The 19,790-nt window shown below is 39.2% G+C and overlaps 1 protein-coding gene across 1 annotated transcript in view; it reads left to right on the top strand.

Annotated features, from left to right (window-relative positions):
• The window catches only part of BAIAP2L1 (BAR/IMD domain containing adaptor protein 2 like 1), a 35,261-nt gene extending 16,510 nt beyond the window's left edge, over positions 1-18,751 (top strand). Inside the window, exons 4-14 of the mRNA XM_064673060.1 lie at positions 9,893-9,954; positions 10,050-10,121; positions 10,277-10,414; positions 11,630-11,782; positions 12,192-12,359; positions 13,043-13,193; positions 14,369-14,576; positions 14,877-14,951; positions 15,271-15,424; positions 17,557-17,597; positions 18,146-18,751. Coding sequence (XP_064529130.1) covers positions 9,893-9,954; positions 10,050-10,121; positions 10,277-10,414; positions 11,630-11,782; positions 12,192-12,359; positions 13,043-13,193; positions 14,369-14,576; positions 14,877-14,951; positions 15,271-15,424; positions 17,557-17,597; positions 18,146-18,221 — 1,298 coding nt within the window. The 3' untranslated portion in view covers positions 18,222-18,751. The remainder of the gene's footprint in view (positions 1-9,892; positions 9,955-10,049; positions 10,122-10,276; positions 10,415-11,629; positions 11,783-12,191; positions 12,360-13,042; positions 13,194-14,368; positions 14,577-14,876; positions 14,952-15,270; positions 15,425-17,556; positions 17,598-18,145) is intronic.
• Positions 18,752-19,790: the final 1,039 nt, after the last annotated feature.

Here is a 19,790-nt window from a genome sequence, read left to right as displayed (position 1 = left end):
AATGGAAATACAAGTCGTGGGCTTTTCCAGGAATGAAGTTTTATATCTTCCAGTTTTATAAGTAGCATTCTGAGCTTGTGCTGTACAGACCTCCAAGCTGCTATAAGAAAGGTGGAAAGAGATGAGCCAGCCTTGGGTCTGTTTTTCCCTGCTAAAATACAAAACAGAAATGATACTATCAAGAAATGCAGAGAATAAAAGATGGGTATATTATTGAACATAAAGAATGTAAATGTTTAAAAATTGATACTGCAGCTTGTTCTTACAGGACTACCCAAAATAACAAGTTTATTCTGTATACAATTATGTTGTTGTAACTTCTGTTACGAAGACCTCCAGACAAGGTGCAAATTCTCTGGTTCTAGAAATGCCTGATAGGAGAAACAGAATATGACAATACACAAGGCCTTTGGGATGATTGCAGTAGCACCAGGGGAAGGAAAGAAGTCAGATATTCATAGGACTGCAGTGATATTTTTCCAGTTATTTTTTCAGATTAAGTTAGATAATTGGTCATATTTCTCAGTCAATTTTAGTATTTTATTCCCCACCCCCTCCTGAACTTTACAGCATCCTGTAAACTGAAGCTGATTCTCCTGCTTTTAGTCAGTGATAAGATGTGGTATCACACTCTTTCAGTCTATAGCCCTGAACTGCCCAGGTGGTTGAGCAGCTCACAGGGAGCACTGGCAGTGCTGTTCCTGCTGATGCCTCATTACAAGGTGATGCCTGTGGCACCAGGGCAGATGTGTTGGTACCTGCAGCTGTAGGAGCACCTGCCTCTGTGCCACAGCTCTGGACTTTAGCACAGAAATCCATAATGATACACGTGAGCACACACCCTCAAGGGGAAAATTAGATATTCAAAACACCTACAGTGAGTGTGTACTTGATATGTTCATGCTGTGCCTCAGAGGCCTGAGAAAATAGTGAAAGTGCCATGAAGGGAATCCTTAAAGAATTTCTGACTACACTGGAACACTTAAATTTTATATGAGTCTTACACGTGGTGAAGACATCCTTCACCTTGCAGTAGAAACCCTGGGAAGGGTGTCCTGAACCTCACCTGTGTGTCCATGCAATGTTTCCTTTATTGTGGCTGGATCCATCCAAAAAAGTGACTTCACTTTTGGAGGTGTGAGAACTGGCACTCTGTGTGCACACAGGTGTGTGCTCCCCAGAGCTGTTGAACTTACCCAAACACAGGAAGATCAGCTGGTGCCGGGGCTCCTGCAGTGGCCAGGGGGCTGTTCTCCCTCACATCTCCCAGCTAAGGATGCTCAGCAATCAGTCTTTCCTCACTGCCAGCACCAGGTACATCTGTTGGCAAAGAATTAAGAGAAAATACACTTGGTTGTCCTCCCAGTGAGAGAAATAGATGGAAAATAGAAAGTAAATGACAACCTAGTGAAAAAAGCGACATCACATTTGTAACTAGCTTGTAAATCCTTTATTGACAGCCTGACTATATTTAGTCTCTACAGTCAGCTGGTCCTGATGAATTATTTCTCAACCAAAAAAAATGAAAAATCCAGTATCCATTGTAGATGTCACAGTCCCAGGGGGAGGGCAGGGAACCAAAACCGATTGTCTTGGACTTCTGAGAAAAAGACATTCATCAAAACTTTCAGCTCAATTTGGGTGTGGGTTTTTTGGTGGCTTTTTTTGGACACTGCTGAGACTGTGAGACTCAGTGGCAGTTCCAAAGTGCTGTAATGGAAGTTGCAGTGATTCCTTGCATTTTATTGCATTTCATGTAACATTTATAGTGATGATAATGATAAATATTTATCCTCTCTTGTACTGAAACCCATAAAGAATTGTAGTTTTTGCTGGTTAGCATGATTTGTATGTTCCAGACCTGCTGGAAAACAGAGATTAACTCTCTTACATGAGCTTCCTTAACTAATCTGCCTAAAACCAGCTGGACTTCACCCAGGCAAGTCGAGGCTTGTGGCTGTATTGTAACTTATTTTCTCTGCACCCGACTTGTGTGAGGATTACAAGTCACTTGTTTAACAGCACTGCAGCTCAAGTATGAAAAGCTGCTGACATACAAACCTTGATATATTGTGCATTTCTACATTTGGGGAAAAAAAACAAAACAAAAAACCCAAAAAACAACTGCCTGCAGCAGTCTTCATATATATTAGTAATGGAGTAACAGGTGGAAAAACAAGTTTGTCCTTTTTCATGCATTATTTATATGGCATATGCTTTTCCTTTCCTTTTTTTAGCATTAAAATTTAGTCTCTGTGCTTAGCAATCATCTGAAAAAAGATGAATATTTCATGTTAATTAACATCTGTTCAGTGATATAGTAGGTTTAAAAAAATTCTAATCTCTGAATATTTTTGACTAAGACATCAAAAGGGCTTGGGAGAGAAAGGCAAAGTAGACTGCAGACTAAAGTTTGCTAAATCTGCAATAAAGTCACATTCCTCTTTAAAATACAATGTAAGCTAACGTGTTTGTTCCATTTAAAATCCAAGAATAGGAGCATCACACCAAGAATAAATTTGGAGTAACTGGCAATTGTAATGATCTTGATAATCTCATAAGTATTCACTCTTGTCAAGGCTTATGTGGGAATAGCTAATGGATGAGAAGTTCATTGCCCAATTTATAGCAGGTAGTGCATGGTATAAATTGTGCAGTACTTCTTAAAATCACTTCTGTCAAGCTGAAAGAATTTGGCATTAATTTTAGTCTTAGTAAGGTATGTTTAAAATGCAAGTTTATCCCTGGGTTTGACTGATTATGGCTTATAAGCAGTCCTGGACTTTTTAAGGTATAAAGGAGCTGAGGAGTATTTTGTCTCTTTTAATATCTAAACATTCTGAAGTTTTAAAGAAAAATCATACTTTTAATTCAGGGAATTTAAATTCTGTCTCATGTACTGGGAAAGTACTTCATTATGTGGTCCTATGATATTTTTTTCCACATGGTCAACAAAGTTTTAGGACAACAAAAAGATGACTATATAGTCTTGATCCTGGATTGCAGAAGGAAATGCTGTTTTAAGAGGTGCTTGGCTAGTGAAGTAGGAATGAGCTGTGCTCTATCCCTTCACTGTTTGTCGAATTATGAAATGGGAAAAGGGTTTTTGAATAACAGGATTCTTTGATTCTATATCTCATGCTGAGGGCAATGTGCAGCCTAATGATGGGGAGGTGATCAAGAAGTATTGCCCATGACTGGATAAAAACAGAGGCCACAGTTTGGGGGTTTTTTGGTTGAGGTTTTTTTATTCATTCAAGCAGATGAAGTTTGGACTGTGGTCAAAGGCATAAAAACTGTGCATGGGCTAGAATCCATTTTTCCCTATGAAGCCAAAGGAGGAACACAGCAGTGATGTCCTGTGAGAAGGGGCAAGTAGAGCCCTGGGTTCATCAGACCCAACACCATCAGTGCCCAACTCACAAAATTAGCAACAGTGTCCTGTACAATCCTATTTATTGCTTACTGGGTTTGTCTGGACATGAGGCAAGATACTTAGACTACTTAGACTTGGGCATCAACCAGGACTGTTTATCTCTTCTGTATCAATGAGACTAAAAAGATTTTAATATTTAGAAGTAATTAAACTTGTGAAAAAACAAAACTGAGCTATGAAGAAACTGAAACTCCTTAACTCTGAGCATTCAGTGAGTTTCAGATAATTACTTGAAATATTGTGTGTTAATTTTATATGAGAAATTACGCTTTTTTTACATGTCCAGTAATATCATAACGTTCAGTTTCATTCCTCATGGTTCAGAGTCATATCACTTTGGGGATTTTATTTTACTGGACTGGTATACGAATACACAGATTTCAGCCATTGTGTCATGGAGGGTTTTTTCATTTCTCTTAACCTGTGTTTAATCTGCTTTAAATTCATTAACTTATTTGCTTCTTATATTGCCAAAATGTTTCTGTTGTTCACATTGAGAATTCTGCATATTTTAAAATTAAAATTGATCTCAGAATGCTGTTTAGAACGTGAAGTTCTCCTTGCTTCTATTTTTATTTACAGATTTTATTTATTTATTTATTTGTTTATGTACAGTTCTAGCTGCTACAGTTCTAGCTACCATGTAGACTGGCCTTAAAATACTTTGCTATAGTCTGAAATCTCTTCTCCTTTTCTCAATTTTAGGCTTTATTCTTTTTTTTTCTCTTCCCCTTCACCTCTGCAGTCACCTTCACCAAATGGCACTGAATGGTCATGTGTCAGTGCCATTTTGTAAAATGAACTACAGGGAGATTTACTCCTTGCTTCCTATTCCATGGTCGCTCATGCAGTAAGGAAAGGCAGACTTGACCTAGTCCTATTGATTTATGTGCATATTACTGTTAATTCTACAGAAGGAGGGGAGTGTGTTAAAGCATTCTGGACAAATTGTATTAGAAGCAAAGTGCAGTTAGAGCTGGGGAAGTTTTACATGACTTTGTCCTTCATTGTGATTTTATTCTTTCACGTTAAATTCCATTAAAAATTTTAGCCTTCTTTAAAGCATCTGTTGCACAGTTCAATCCTTCCTATGACAGAAGGATAAATTTAACACATTTGAAGCTGAACAGATGTTTTGTTCAATCATATTTATTTGTTATACTGTATTTCTTTGAAGCTTCCTATTTTACTACCTTCCAGGGGCTGCTGGCTTCAAAGGACTGTGTTTCTGACTTTCCTGTGTCATAAATGCCTTTCTTCTGGGCAAAGGATTAGTTGGAGAAAAGAGCATCTTGCCAGCAATGGCATCTAATATTGCACTTGGACTATATTGTCTCCATGTGTAGGTTTGACTCAGCCTTTCATTCTCTTGTTTAATGTAAATAATTATGTGGCTTCATCTCTAAGACACAAAGTTACTCGACCTGCCCTGAATACAAAATAGGACAACAGGAGGTAAATGAGTGATATAATTAAGTACTTTGTCTGTTCCCAGGCATCTAAGAAAGTCTCTCTATTAAGAGGCTTGAAATTTTTCAAGAGCAACCTTCTCTAAATAAAACAAATTTGAAGTATATTTTAAGTAAGATGATGCAATTACTACTTTTATTGATTTTTTTTATACAGCTATTTAGTATTTTAAAAGGTTAAGTGATTTTGTTGGTAGCTGTTGATACTTGTTTCTATGACAGAACTCTATTGATTGAGTTCCATTTTTGTTTCTAACTTGAACAAATTCTTCTAGTCTTCTATTCACAAGAACAGTCAACATAAGGTGAAAAGGTAAATAACCTGAACAATCAGCCAGTGCAAACAGTGAGGTTGAAATGTAACTGCTGCACAAGTTCTGGCCTTACAATGAGTTTTTCTGTTAGGAATTGCTTTCCTTGATTTTCATCTCCTGTGAAGACAGACTTTCAAGGCTGTCTTCTTGTTCAAGGGCTGCTGAGAGAGAGTAACAGTTGTGGAGAAATAACTGTTACACCCTTTGGGCTAGTGATTTTTTTATTTCTTTTTGTAACAAACCCAGCACCATTAATGAAATTCCAGTCTGTCTTATTTTCTCAAGAGAAAATACAGATACAACTGACAACCTTGATTAAGCCTAAAAATATTCCACAAATTCCTGAAGTTTCAGCTTAAAAGATCTTTCTACCTGTGCACTGAACCTATTGGAAAGCAATAAATTAACCATGGAACTTGGCATTCCTGTTCATGGTCATATATCAGGTTATAGCTGTATTTCACAGCATAGTTTCAAGAACTATATATGAGAAATGTCTGGTTTATTTTTAAGTCATTTAAGGTGTTTGAGATGTACCCCCAAAATCCCTTTCTGAAAGAGGTTGTTGCTTCTCTTCCCTACCTCTAAGATAATGGCAAAAGATCAGAACAAGTATCTGTGAACATGTACAGCTACTTTTTTGTTTTCTGAAACAAAGTGGGAATATTTAACGTCGGCTGTGTTTTTTAGTCACAAAGATTTCATGTTCAGAGTGTGGGAAGATGGAAAGCAGAAAAAAACTATCTTTGAAAGGCAAGTATTTTAATAGTTATGTTTATCATCAAGACCAGTGGTTTGGGTTCAGTGACTCATTGCATAATATGATGCCTAAAACTGGTTCAAGTTTACAGTAGGGCTGCCACAAATTGGACTTGAGTGGCCTGTTATGGTGTGCTCTGGTCGTGTCATTGTGTTTGATAGGTTTGGGGTTTGCCAATAACTGATGACAAGGTTAACACTTGGTTATTGTGTATTATGAGCTCTCATATATAAACCTGCTCACGAGCAGCTTTAATATATAGCAAAATAGTTTTAATTGATGTAAGAAATACATGTTTGTCTTCACCTTAAGTATTTTTCTGTACCTTTCTGCAAGAGGAATAAAGACTGAACATTAGGGCCTGGCCTTAGGTTATGCTGCTATTAATCCAGAGTAACCTGTCATCTTTCTTAAAGCTATTCTATAATTCACCATTGTAATTAAAATTCAAATATTATACTGAAGTTGTTCAATTTCCATTCTACTTGGACACTGTTACATGTAGAATAGGGGCTGTTTTGTCTTTCCTGACTTAGTCTTCTACAAAAACTTGCCTCCTTCTATAAATTTCATTTGGAAGGGCCATCAAAATGTGGCTAACCTATTACCTTAAACTGGCAATAAAGAACCATGGTATATGTTCACTGTAAAAATGCTCTGTATTTATTCAAAGTGCAGAATCTGATGTATAATTTAAATTTTAATAGGTCAGAGCATGCTCACTGCGGGTTCTTTTCACATTTTGAATCAACATTTTGAAAGAGGAAATTAATTAAATGGGGGAGCCAGTACATGGAGTGCCTGTGGGTTCCCAGTAGCAGGGAGGAGATCTCAGCATAAAGTGGGTTTTCTGACACACAGTACAGGGAGTCTTTGGTTGAGAGAAAAAGAAAATGCAATTAGAGAGAGAGACAGTCACTGTCATCCAAACACACTGTTTAAAAGTGTTCTAGAACACTCTAAAATAAACCCCTAAAATAATCCAGCACAAACCATTCAGAAGGAAGTGTAGTTTCTAAAGTTCTCCTCAGGACATGTTTTGGCAGTATTTTTTGTAACTGAGACGAAAAAAAAAACAAACCTGTTTCTACCCAAGCAGTCAAAGCCGAAAGACTTGAAGGCTGCAGTCAGTTCAGGAGACAAAAATAACCCCTGTGCGCGTCAGGTTTTCCAGCGCGGCTGCCCCAGGTGAATGGGGGTTTTATGGAGCAGGGGCAGGGCAGGAGAGAGGGGAGAGGGAGGGGAGAGGGAGGGAGGGAGAGGGAGGGAGCCACGCAGAGCTGAGTCAATACCCGACTGTTGGATGTCTGTCCCCGCCCGGAACGCCCGCGGTGGCTGCGCTGGCGTTGCCAAGGATTAGCTCAGTGCTCTGCTTTGGCTCAGGACTTACTTCTCACAAAGAGGCAGAATAAGTTCATTTTAGAAGTACAAAAATCTATAAGGGTAATTATTTTGAGGGCCATTTCTACTCTCACCCGGAATTTCTGTAGTTTCCCAAATAGCTTTCTAGTCTGCATATGTAAAACCACACGAACTTTGTAATTTTATTTGTATTTCTTGATTATATTTCCTGCTTTCTTGTAACAACATTTTCCTTTTTAAGTTGTAGATAAGCATTTACAGAACTCTTCTAACTTTAAAAGCTCTTTAGATTCTAAAATGTGTCATTTCATTTGAGTTGGTGAAACAAACACTATGGACTAAAGTGTATTCACTTCTATAGCCTTAAAATAACACAGCTCAGGTCCGTTACTTCAGGTGTTTGTGTAACCACATTGTATTTACTTTTCTATTGCATATGAGCAACTAATTACTATAGCATCTCTCTCTTCTTATAGTATTTATATTTCTGTAGTCACCAAACTTTAAATAGGAACAAAAAAAGCATAGCACTCTGTTGGCTGGACGAAAGGACCCAGAGAAACTATACGTATTTTTAAAAAGATACAGCACCCCTCTGTCTCTGCCATCTCCCATCCTGTGTGCAAATTCCTTTTTCTTGCTAGTCAAGGGGTTGTCTGATATCATTGTGTTCTGATTCTAAGTCTTCTGTAGTCTGCTGTGCAAAGAGAGATTCCTGAAAATTCAGGAGATCTGTGTGTCTTCCTGAACCACTTCATGCTTCCCCATAAACAATAATGCAGATCCACATTTTGCATTATTCAGTTAAATATCTGCTGTGTCATACACAGGAGATAGGGTTCTCGTTTCAAAGAAACTAAAATCTTGAGGTGGTGTAACTTGAGAATGGGAGAAAGGTGGTAACATACTCAGGCACTATAGGAATGATTCTGCCTTATGTGGGGAGGTTACCAAATCACCAACCTGCACTGTGGGGAGACAAGTTTGGATGTTTGTGGAGATGAGAAAGGAGAAGATGAGAAGGTTCTCATGAAGAGGTCTGTCATTCATTTTATCAAGCCAAATTTTTTAATCTTTTGGGAGCTTTTCTGAGCATTATGGGATGATAAGTCTTTGCTAACTCACTCAGGGCTTCTCAAAGACTATGGATGGTAGAAAACAAGATTTGTGCAGCAGCATGCAGTTAATGCAGCCTCTCTTTTTTAACTCAAGAAACTAAACTGGAATTGTGTAAAATAACAAATAGGAGGGACACAGAGTCCCGTGCAGTGACTGCCAGCCATGTGCAGGAGTTTCAGAGCTGTGGATTGCTCTGTAGCCCTGCCTGTGCACTAGGACAGCACGACTGCAGCTTAAATACTGCAGGCACCTGCGTGGCAAATACAGGTGGGACACCTGCGAGGCTGATTGAGGGATAGAGGGATTACTGGAGGAGGTGTGCCAGGGAACCAGCTGTGGAACTGAACCTGCCGGTCTTGCTGTGGAAATGGAATGCCAGGGAAACACATCTCCAGTTGAGACTTTCAGATGCAGCCCAGTTTGGGATTCTCATTGTGGCCCTGGCACTTCCAGTTTTTGTAACGGCTCCTGGCTGGGAGCTGGTAACAGTTGTCTGATTTGGGTGAAGACAAACTTCACTTCAGGGCCCTTCCAACTCCTCAGCAGTGTGTTGCAATCTCCTAGACCAGGCTGGCACACACTCCGTGTGTCAGTGCCCCAACAAGGAAGGGAGTGGGGATGATGTGGCCCTGTGCCCCCGGCAGGGTGATGTGGCTGCACGCAGGGCTGCACCGCAGTTTACGATGGTCTGTGCACAGAACCACACCCAAAGACTGAGGGATTTTTCCTCTATATCCTCCTGAAGTAAAATGAACCAGTTCAGCTTTTAACTCCTCACAGTTAAGAGTAAGCTGGTTAAGTTTTTGCTAGAAGACAGCAGAGCAGAGCTGGCATACTCAGGATCTGTTGAGAGGATGCTGAGAAATCTGCTCTGTCCTGGCCCTTCGTTAATGCTGTACAGTTGGGCCACAACCGCTGATAAAATGGGGGAATTCATCACTTTGTGCACCACCTCTGTTTTAGCAGGTGTGCTGTGAGGGAAGGGAAAGGTTACTTTGTTGATTCTGAAGGTGCTGTTACTTAATAAACATCAACGTTTAATTTTCAGCCTAAGAAAGGGAGAGCAGTTACTTGTACAGTAACAACTCCCGTTGTTACTCTGACTTGGCAAGAAAAGAAGCTGTTACTAAACCAACAGGAGCTATTCTGGAGAGAAGGAAGTATTTATTTTGTCTGGCACTCCATGCCGTTTTTGCATAACAATGCATGATTAGTTATTCATCTATCACTTAGGAGCTGCTTGGTTTGTCTGTGGCCAGAGTGAGTTATTTATTTAAACTGCTGTGGTGAGCAACAGCAAGAAATTTCCTATCCCTCTTAAATAGAGTCTAGTTAATGAGTATATTAGGTAAATGTATTTTATTACTGCTCTTTGTTAACTAACTTCAGAACTCTATGAAAGAAACCAATATGGTTGTATGTTTATCAACAGGCCAAGTTCTGGTAGAAATCTCAAGAACACACAAGAAACTTAATGACAGTCTAGAGGAGAGTGTAAGTTAAATGACTTTTTTAAATTCATTTTCCTTGTGAAATTATAAATTGCTTTTGCCAATTTTTAATAACTCTTCATTCATTTGTTTTTAAAGTTCAAAAAATTTCATAAAGAAATTATATCTGAACTGGAGAAGAAAACAGACCTGGATGTGAAATACATGACTGTAAGTATACATTCAATTCTAAAACTCCTATTTTATTTGTCTACTGAACTCATTTGGTGGGTGTGAGAGATCTCAGGGATGGCAGAAGTGCCTCAGTCACTTACCCAGCTCCAGGGCTGAGGGCATTACAGCTGTTGTAAATGCTTTGGTTGCAGGCAACTCTAAAGAGGTACCAAACCGAACACAGGAGCAAACTGGATTCTTTAGAGAAGTCTCAGGCTGAGCTGAAAAAAATCAGAAGGAAAAGCCAAGGAGCACGAAATGTAACGAAATATGAGCATAAAGAAATGGAGGTCAGTGCACTGTCTCTTATTTGTTTCTTCCTTTGTTTGAGAACTGGTCAACAGAAAATGTTAATGATTCCTGAAAGTTGGTTTGTATTAAAGGCACTCCTAGAGGATGTATTCCAGCTGAAATTGAGCTCTCACTGCTCCACAGTGCATGTTCAGAGACTTCTGTTCTAATTTCTAGATTTCATCCCTTGACAACTGGGTCAATTGATTTTTTTTTTTTGTTTTTAAGTACCTTTGCAGCTACACCTTCATGCAGAGTTTTACACGGGGAGTCAGCTAAGATATGCAAATTCAGTAATAATTTGCTATAAATTTATTTCCCAAAGTAGGCAATGTCAACCTGTGTTATCAGTTACTGCCTTTCCTACTGCCTTTAATCCAGCATTGCCATCTTGAGGAGAAATCTGAAATGGCAGGGCACTGAAGACAAACTATTTTAAAATTAGGGACTCATATTCTGGTTGAGAGAATTCTGAAAATACTTGCCATTGATACTTTTATTTGCACAATACTTGTACTTCGTGCTAGCTTATAATTTTTTCCATATTTTTCTATTTTAAAATTCAATTAAAGCTTTGTTTATAACTCAGTACAGTAAATGTAGATGGTAGGAGCTCCTATTTCTTAGTGCCTATCTTTTAACCTGCATTCATAACAGGTTTGTTTTTTTAAAGTTCTGGCTCTGGGTCTGAGAGTTCAAGGAATAGCATTTAATCACAGTTTAGCCATGAATCCTCGTAACCTCAGATAAATATAGTTGAGCCTTTTTAGTTCATTCACTTCCCCCCCTTAAATGAAGTAGAGATTCCTCAGAGCTTTGTGTGAGTAAAGGAACTACTGTGGAGCAGACAAGGTAATTAGTCTAATTAGACACCTGTGGCTGTACAATTGCTCAGCACAGACACTGCTTTGATGCCAGGTTCTTATCTACTGCAGAGTTTTATTTAGAGGCTAAAAGACTTTCTTGTTTTGCTTCACTTCCCCCCCCCAGCCCCTAAATAAGCTTTTGATGCCTGTAGGGACAATACACCTTTACCTGATGGGCTCAGGGAAGTCAGGTGTGTGCAGGAGAAGAGAAGGGCTTGGAAGCAGAGCCACAGACTTCACCTTTCCAAAAGCTATTTCTAAGGCTTTTGGAATTTACTTCAGTAATTAGATATAGTGTCAAATAAAACTCAGAGGCTCTATGTGAATTTTTTTTCCTTTTTCCCTCAGTACTTGGAAACGGTGAGCTCTCGCCAGAGCGATATCCAGCGGTTCATTGCAGAAGGCTGCAGAGAAGCTCTCCTTGAAGAGAAAAGAAGGTTCTGTTTCCTGGTTGACAAGCACTGTAGCTTCACCCAGCACATGCACTTCTACCATGTCCAGGTCAGTGAACAGAAATGAAACTCCTGAAATCCAGTCCTATAGGAGATCTTCAGTATCTCCTGCAGCACACAGATCACACTGCCAGAAATATCCAGGGAACACTGAACTGCCAGACAAGTGTCCTGGTCAGTTCACAGAAAATGTTTACAATACACTATTCTATGAAATGTATTATAGCAAAAATCAAGGGTTGTTGTGACTTTTTAAATCCGGTATCTGACCCTGCAAAGGAGAGTCCCTTTTTATAACATATTATTTGTTTCAAAGAGGTATGGCTTAGAAAAATCCTATAAAATACTTCCATGTTGCTGGTGTTACCAGTTTGGTGTAATGAAAGTTAGCCAGTAGGTCTGTGCAATTTTATGAAAAAGCATATCTCTGACAAGTACCTTTTTTAACTTGGATGCAGTGTGCAGACTTCCTAAAATCCAAGCTGCCTGGGTGGCAGGAAACCTGCAGTGATGCCACCAAAGTGCCTGAAAAAGTCAGAATGATGATAGATGAAATAAGGACACCTGGCTCCACTCCAGTCTCAGGAACACCGCAGCCTTCACCAATGGTAGAGAGAAATACCATGGTATGTTGTTCTCTGATGGCAGTGGAGGGGCTTCACTAGGTTTTGTTTCTCCAACTAAACATTTGGGATGGAGTCTATAATGTATCTCAGTGGGAATATACTTGAGTTGGGTATGGAACCAAAATCCTTAAGCTGAAGCTCTGCTACAGGAAAAATGCACAGTACAGCAGGGAGAAGCCCAGCCTCAGGTCTGCTTTTGTTCTAACCATTCCATTTCCAACATTCTTGTCTGTAAGTAATAGTAATTACATATTCAGTAGCTCAAAATAGACTTAAACAAAATGTTATTTTCTATTTTCTTTCCTTCTTGCCTTCCTGATTCTTATTAGCTTATTAGATACAGGTTGAATTTCTCATTTCTGTTTGTATGTTCTGTCACCATTAGTTGCTGAATTTCTAAATGATTACAGTGAACTTCTAGAAAAGAAAAATCTGGAGATCATCATCCTATTTGTGGGGGGAAAAAAAGGTTATCATAGCCTTCCCACTAACAAGTGTTTGTCAAGGGACAGAAGCCTCTTACAAACCTATCAGCAATTCCATAGGAACATGTGGGCTTTATGTCATGTCTCAGTATATATCATTTGGGAGTATTTAAGCATTGCTCTCTAGAATTCAATCTTGCAAATAAGTGATGGCTGTGTCTCCTCAGTGTTTTGTTGTTGTTGTTTTTGTGACTTTAGATTGGAAATGATTTTTATCCTCATCACGAAAATGCACCCAACGTGCCCCCCGCTCCCACAGGCAGGGCCTACACGAGCCCACTCGTTGATATGTTCAACAATCCTGCCACAGCTCCCAAAGCACCTTCTGAGAAACTAAATCATTCAGCAGGTGAGTGTCCCTTTGTTGCAAACTGGGTAAGTGTGAATGACATCCAGTAGCATTAAAAATTACCTCAGGGCTTCTCCACTGCTACAGTGAGGTGAATTCCAGGATGTATAGAGGAGTAGGAAACGGTCTTTACAAAGCATTTACGATCCTCTTATAACAGTGGAGAGATGTGTTATAAGAGAATTGTTTGCAGTAAAATGCAGGTCAAGGTAGGTAGATTCTATTTTAATCACTTTCTGTGTGTCACTCATTAACTCAGCTTAACTGCTCTTATGAATTCCAGTGTTATCAGCAGAAGGCACTCGGCAGTTTTGAACAGGATACATCCCAGGGATTGTTTCACTGCACAAAACAACATAAACACTCTGCCAGTCCCACTGTGGGTTCCTTTAAGGGCACTTAGCAGTAAGGGAGGACTGCACAAGGGACCAAATGAGCACAGTCTTCTGTTCCTTTCCTGAAATGTAAAATCCTATTAAGATTTATTTTCCAAGTTTCTAATATATTTATTTTTTTACTATCTCTGACATAGGGAAGGGAAAGAACTAAGCCTAGCTCACAGCATAAGAAATGAAGAACTCCTAAATATGATAATAGCAATTCCAGCATTTCTTCCTTGAAAATGCATTTACAATATACTGTACTAACCAAATAGCACAGTTTTGAGCTCTCCTTTATTTTGTCTTCAGTAAACATCTAGTTTAAATATTTGCTAAGTGCCAAGTATCTGCAACTCTCCTTGATGCTGAAGCTCAGTGTGAGGCACATTTGAAAGTGAAATCTTGAATTTTATAGACAGTTACTTTTTATAATGGAAAATTTTCAAAGGCCTTTCTTTTACAGCTGTGATTGTTTAGCACTTTTCATGCCAAAAGGGGAAAAATGTAGCCAGTTAAAACTTACAGAACTTTTTATGCCTGATGGTTCAACTTTATTATGCTGAGTGTGTGTATATAAATGCACTTGCTGTTAAGAACTTCATGGTGATAAGAAACATTGGCAGGTAACTGAGAAGTGTCTAAGTAGAAAGTACAAAGTCTCAGAACTTGATTTGCACTTGATTATTCCTTTGGGTTTTTTCCTGTCAGACTACTAATTGCATTTAATTTTGTTAGTGTGGCTAATTTTTTCCTTTAATTTCTTTTTTTTTCTTCTTGTTCCTTTTTTTTTGACAGAGAATTCAGATGATGCCAGTTTATCACGTTCAACTTCTGTTGCCACGGGACTAAATATAATGAAAAGGCAAAAAGTGAAGACAATCTTCCCACATACTGCTGGAAGCAACAAGACACTGCTCAGCTTTGCCCAGGGGGATATCATCACACTGCTGGTAGCTGAGGAAAAGGATGGCTGGCTCTATGGGGAGCATGACACAAACAGAGCGTAAGATAATCAATATATTATCCACCTGGAACATGAAGGAAAAGCGAGTTTCATCAGATTTTGTTAGCAGATGGGAAGTGGTTTTCTACCTTTTTTGTTGGCTGTCTGGGGGATTTGGAGGCTTTCTGTAAGGAAAATCAATGCACTTATTTTAGGGAAGTTTTGCACACTAATTTGGCATCATCCGAAATCGAGTCTTCAAAAATTAAATCTCAGTTTGTTCAGTCTATGGTTTAGTCCAAGTTGTCCTTTGAAAGATCTTTCCAATGTATATAATATAAAAAACCTTTCTCATTACAGAAAAGGATGGTTTCCGTCGTCATACACGAGACCACTAGAAGAATTAGAAGACAAATCCTTTGCCCCTGTGCCAAGGTAACATTTTGGGTGGCACTTGCAGAAATGCCTAAACATTTATTAGAAATGTTATTTCTGTGCTTATGTTCTTTGAGGTTCAGTAACACCTCTAACAATCTGCAGTAGGAGGGCTTGATTACATGAATGTCTTTTAATGGTTACACAAAGACTCAAGAACAGAGCTTTGGAACAGCTGTAATTCAGAGTCCCACTGACTTCAGGGGCATTTTACACCATTACTCACTTCCAGCTCATGCCCTTTTGTGCTCTCCTGGTGCTAGGGATAAGCGAGAGATGTATTGTAGGAACTGAGCATTTGTTGGGTTCTGTCTTGCAGCCCTGCACCAATCCGAAGTGTTAGTTCTGTAAATCTTGTGGAGAAAGGTGAAGTTGTCCTCCCACCACCAGACTACCTGGGGGCTTCACAGGTGGAGTCTGCCAAAGGTCCTGCTCCTAAAACACCGACGGACAGAGCGGAGCCGGCAGGGCCGGTGAGTGATCCGTGCTGGGAACCCAAATGTTCCACCCTGCTTACCCCCCTTCACTTGCTCTTAAATGAGGCCCTGAAATCCTCTACCTTGTGCTCCACTTCAGCCCTGTGACACAGCTGTGCTCAGGAGTATCAGGAGTTTGGGCATTTCAGCCCATCCATCCTGACAGGAAGGGAGAATTGTTCAGGGACAGTGACTGACAGTAGTAAGAGACATTGTGCATAGCAAAGCTTCTCAGCAACGGAATCTGTTAAACATGAAAAGAAATTCTCACAGAAAGTAGTACAAATCCATCATCTTCAGTGATTTTGGAGCTATGGGGCACAGGGAACTCTGTATTCAGGAACCCCACAGAAGTTGGTGGTGGGTTTGCAGCTGTCACTGAGGGAGAGCTGTACTAACTCCTGTCTATTCAGTAGAGATGCAGCTGAGTGGAAATACATTTTTTATGAACAAATACTGCTACACAATGCTATTATTTCTGCTATTAAGTCAGCATTCAAACTGACTCAAAATTAATCTAATCAAATTACACAATTACTAGGTTTTTTCTTGCTGCTCATTTAAGTATTTTGATGATCTGTATCTAAGGGCAATGTTTTTGAGACTTTCTTCAAAAAGCCTCTTGAAGCAGAGATCACATTCTTAAGGGAAAAAAAACCCCTAATATATATAAAATAATGGAAGCTGCTAACTCCTAAGAGTGGAAAACAAACACATCTTTTTTGATAATCTAAATTTCCACATGGAAAGCAACATTAAAATAAATCAAGGATTCTGGAGTATAAAATAATGACCACTTTTGTTGAGGCACCCCCTAACTTTTTACTGTGACCCTACCTTACTTGTTACCTTACAAAACAGGAGAGCTGTAGAGGGGAGTTGCTGCACTTGCACCCAAGTCTTTTGCTCCTAAGTCACTATTTATTTTCATTCTTTTGGGAAGTTGCAGAGCTTCCTTGTCTTTCCTGCTTCCGTGCAAGTCTCAAACCCCCACTCCCTCACAAGGCTTTGGAAATAAGCCCAACATTGTACCAGGCTGGCTTGGAGACTCACACAGGATTTACATACTGTGTAAAACAGTCTGCTCACTGTGCCTTCCGTGCAGAAGCAGGAAATGATTCAAGGCATCTTATTTTTGTTTCAGACTGCACAGAAAAAATAGCTCAGGATTTCAAGAAGATGAGGAATGGTTCTAGCCAGTTACATTGTTCGTGCTGTGCTGCAGAGGACAGTACCATGCAGAACTAGATCAACTAACAAAAAAAGACTTAGTAGTTGACAAAGTTTTGATGAGGGTTGGTGTTCAGTAAGATGTAATTCAGGCATTTGTTCATTTTAATTAATTTTAAGGGCTAATTAGACCTAAATCACGGTCTAAGTCTATTTACAACTGATGTACATGACCAGTTTTATTGAAATTACAAGTCAAGTGTGAGTTAAGAACCCTGCTGAATGAGGTCCTGAATAAATAGAGGTTTCTTCACCTGCATTGTGGTATCACGAATATGGTAACTGGGAACTGCTGGTACAACCCAGTGTGCCTGGAAAGGAAAGGCTGATAGGCCTTGGTTGGGCACTGAAATTTAAAATATTAAAACCAAAATGGCCATACAGGCTAAATTATTGGTACATGTCAAGTTGCTCCATAAAAGGTGACTGCATATTCCTGCTTCTACATGCAAAAATGTATATTCCAATTTTCACTTTGAGCTTTATCCGACACTGATTAGAAGTAATTAGTTTCCAGTTTAAAATACATCATTAAGCAAGAGGGGGGGGAGGGAAGTAGGAATTAGCTGTTTGCCAAAACTCCTCCATAGCACAACTGGTTTGCCAAAGGCAACAGTTTTCCATTTTGTCCCACCCGAAATGCTGCATCCAGGAGCAGCCTGGGACAGAGCCACACTGCCACCTCTTGGGTTACCTTTACTTCACAGCACCATTGTAACCTTCTAACTTTGATGTTCTGAGAGAAACCTGTTCAGTTCAGCTGAACCACATAATAATTGTTCTAAATGGCTAAATATTTTAGCCTACTTGAATGACAGGGTCTCTTTTCCTTAGCAGGATAGTGAGGGCACCTGTAGCATATCTTTATAAACTTATGTAAATATCTTTTTCTTTTACAGAAACCCAACATGAATGGCATTACAAAACCACCTTTTCTAAGGTATATTTTTCACACTTTTAAACTGATTTATTTGTGTTGATTTTTATATTAGCTTATATTATTTTATCTCTTGTAAGGGAAAGTAATGATGTTTATCATTAATTTCTCTGGGACCTTTCCCAGGCACTGGTAAAACATTATGGATAAAATTGGTTGCACTTTCCCCAAGAGTTGGCCTCAAGTGAAGTATGATGAACAGGACCTTCTCAGAAAAATGTGGGTCTCCAGTAGATTGACAGGGAGCAGGACTCAACCTTCCTTAACTGTCTCTTAAGGTTTAAAAGCAAAAATCTTTGAAGAGTGGGAGTTGTTTAAAAAAGTCCAGATCTAACTGGGCATTAACTTCCCAAATTTTGAATCACTGCAAAGTGAATCCACACATGTAACCTTGTTTTACTCATTCAAGTTAAACTAAGAGTTGTACAGAATCCTTTAATCTTAAACCATAACTTACTGTTTGAAGACAACTTCTATGAAGAAGGTGAATTATTTAAATTTGGGGTTGGATTGCAGCAAGCCTATGAGTAACTCTATGCATTTCTTTTCAGTGGAGAAAATCCCTTTGCAACGGTGAAGCTCAGACCGACAGTAACAAACGACAGATCAGCACCGATCATCCGATGAACACACGGCCCAGACACACCACCTTCCTCCTTACCAACACACCAGTCCAGTAATGACACTTACTATCTCAACTTCTGAAACAATTATTTAAATGTAATTACTGTACAATATTGGCATACTGGAATGGAGCTCTGATGTTTTGTTAAAACCTTTGCTTTCTAATGAGGTAATTGCTTTGGGCTAGTGTTTGAGCACCTGGGCTGATTTTACAGTATGCCTTTTTTTGTAGTAGGATTTGTGAAAATGCTGGAGATAGTTTGGATGCTCTAGTGAATCAGTGTAAGTAATAGTTCACAGATCTGAATCTTTGGCATTCATGATTTGGAAGCTGCAATGGTAAGTTCTAGAATATAAGCCTGCATATGCCACCTACTAAAGAAGATAACAGTGATTTTATTTTTTTTTTCAAACAGAACAATGTAACAACTGCCTTATTTCAGAATAGAGAATCACCTGTATAAATGATTATACATTATTTTGTGTAAGAAAGATACCTTAGGTTATAAATAAATATTTATCCTTTAAGAATAGATGACTTGTAAAGCTTTGCTTGATGTTCACATACAAATTTTCAAGTGTTAACAGAACCCTATTTTCAGTCTAGTGTTGTACTGTTAACACATTCTTCAATGATAGTTTTGTCTTTAAAACATGTTGTCAAACTTTAGTCTGATAAAAAGTCATAATAAAGCAGTGCCACAATTTTTTCTCAAGTGCCAATATAAAAAGCTGCCTTTGAAGTTCCTCCATTACTGCAGCCTTCCCAAAAGAGAAACAGCTTAAGTTGGAAAAGTTTTGGTTAGGGAGCTGAGCAAAGAAAGGCCTGAATGCTGGCACAGTGCAGTAGCTAAGAGGAATTGAGCTTTTAACTTCAGCCACAAGCAGAGCTGAGCAGTTTGTTACCTCAGACTCAGGTGTGGTAACTCCAGCAGAGCCAGCTTGTCCAAAAGCCTTTTCCTACAGTAACAATCACCTCAGAAATTAGCCTAGAATTCTAGAAACTAACTCTGCACCAGCAGCAGGTGCTTCATCCCTGCACAACTCAGGGGATACTTCCCACTGCTATGAAGTCTGTATTGTGACTGCTGCCAGTGATTAATCCTTACTCCAAATCACTCTATTTTACATATGTACGTGCTTCCTGCAGCATCCCCTGGATCATTCGTTTTGTGGTGCCTACTTCTACTACTATAAACAGTCAATTCAAGTCATGTGAAATGCCTTTCAGTTACTTAATATCAAAAAATAGTATATGAGCTTGTGCTGGCTCCTCTCACGCTGCCTTTCAAGTTCAAGGCCGAGGACACCGCTAGAGCCCTGCATAAATATCCACCACCCCAGTTTGAAACACCAGCTTTTCAGAAGGGTAACTTACACCTGAGCCCATTTTCTAAAGCATATTAGAGGCAAGTCAATCTAGACTGTATGAGCTTTCAATAATTCAGAATCAGAATTAAATATCTAACATGTAAAAACTTTTACTGAGGGCAGCTCATGGTTGGCAGTGCCCCGGCCTCTTTCTAGAGAGGAGGGCCCTGCTGCAGACAGAAGGTTCTGCTGTCTGTGAAC

The sequence above is a fragment of the Pseudopipra pipra genome, chromosome 16 (assembly GCF_036250125.1).
Source record: "Pseudopipra pipra isolate bDixPip1 chromosome 16, bDixPip1.hap1, whole genome shotgun sequence".
NCBI classification, from domain to species: domain Eukaryota; kingdom Metazoa; phylum Chordata; class Aves; order Passeriformes; family Pipridae; genus Pseudopipra; species Pseudopipra pipra.
The sequence above is the reverse complement of the archived record's forward strand: the minus strand, read 5'-3'. Positions and strand labels throughout refer to the sequence as shown.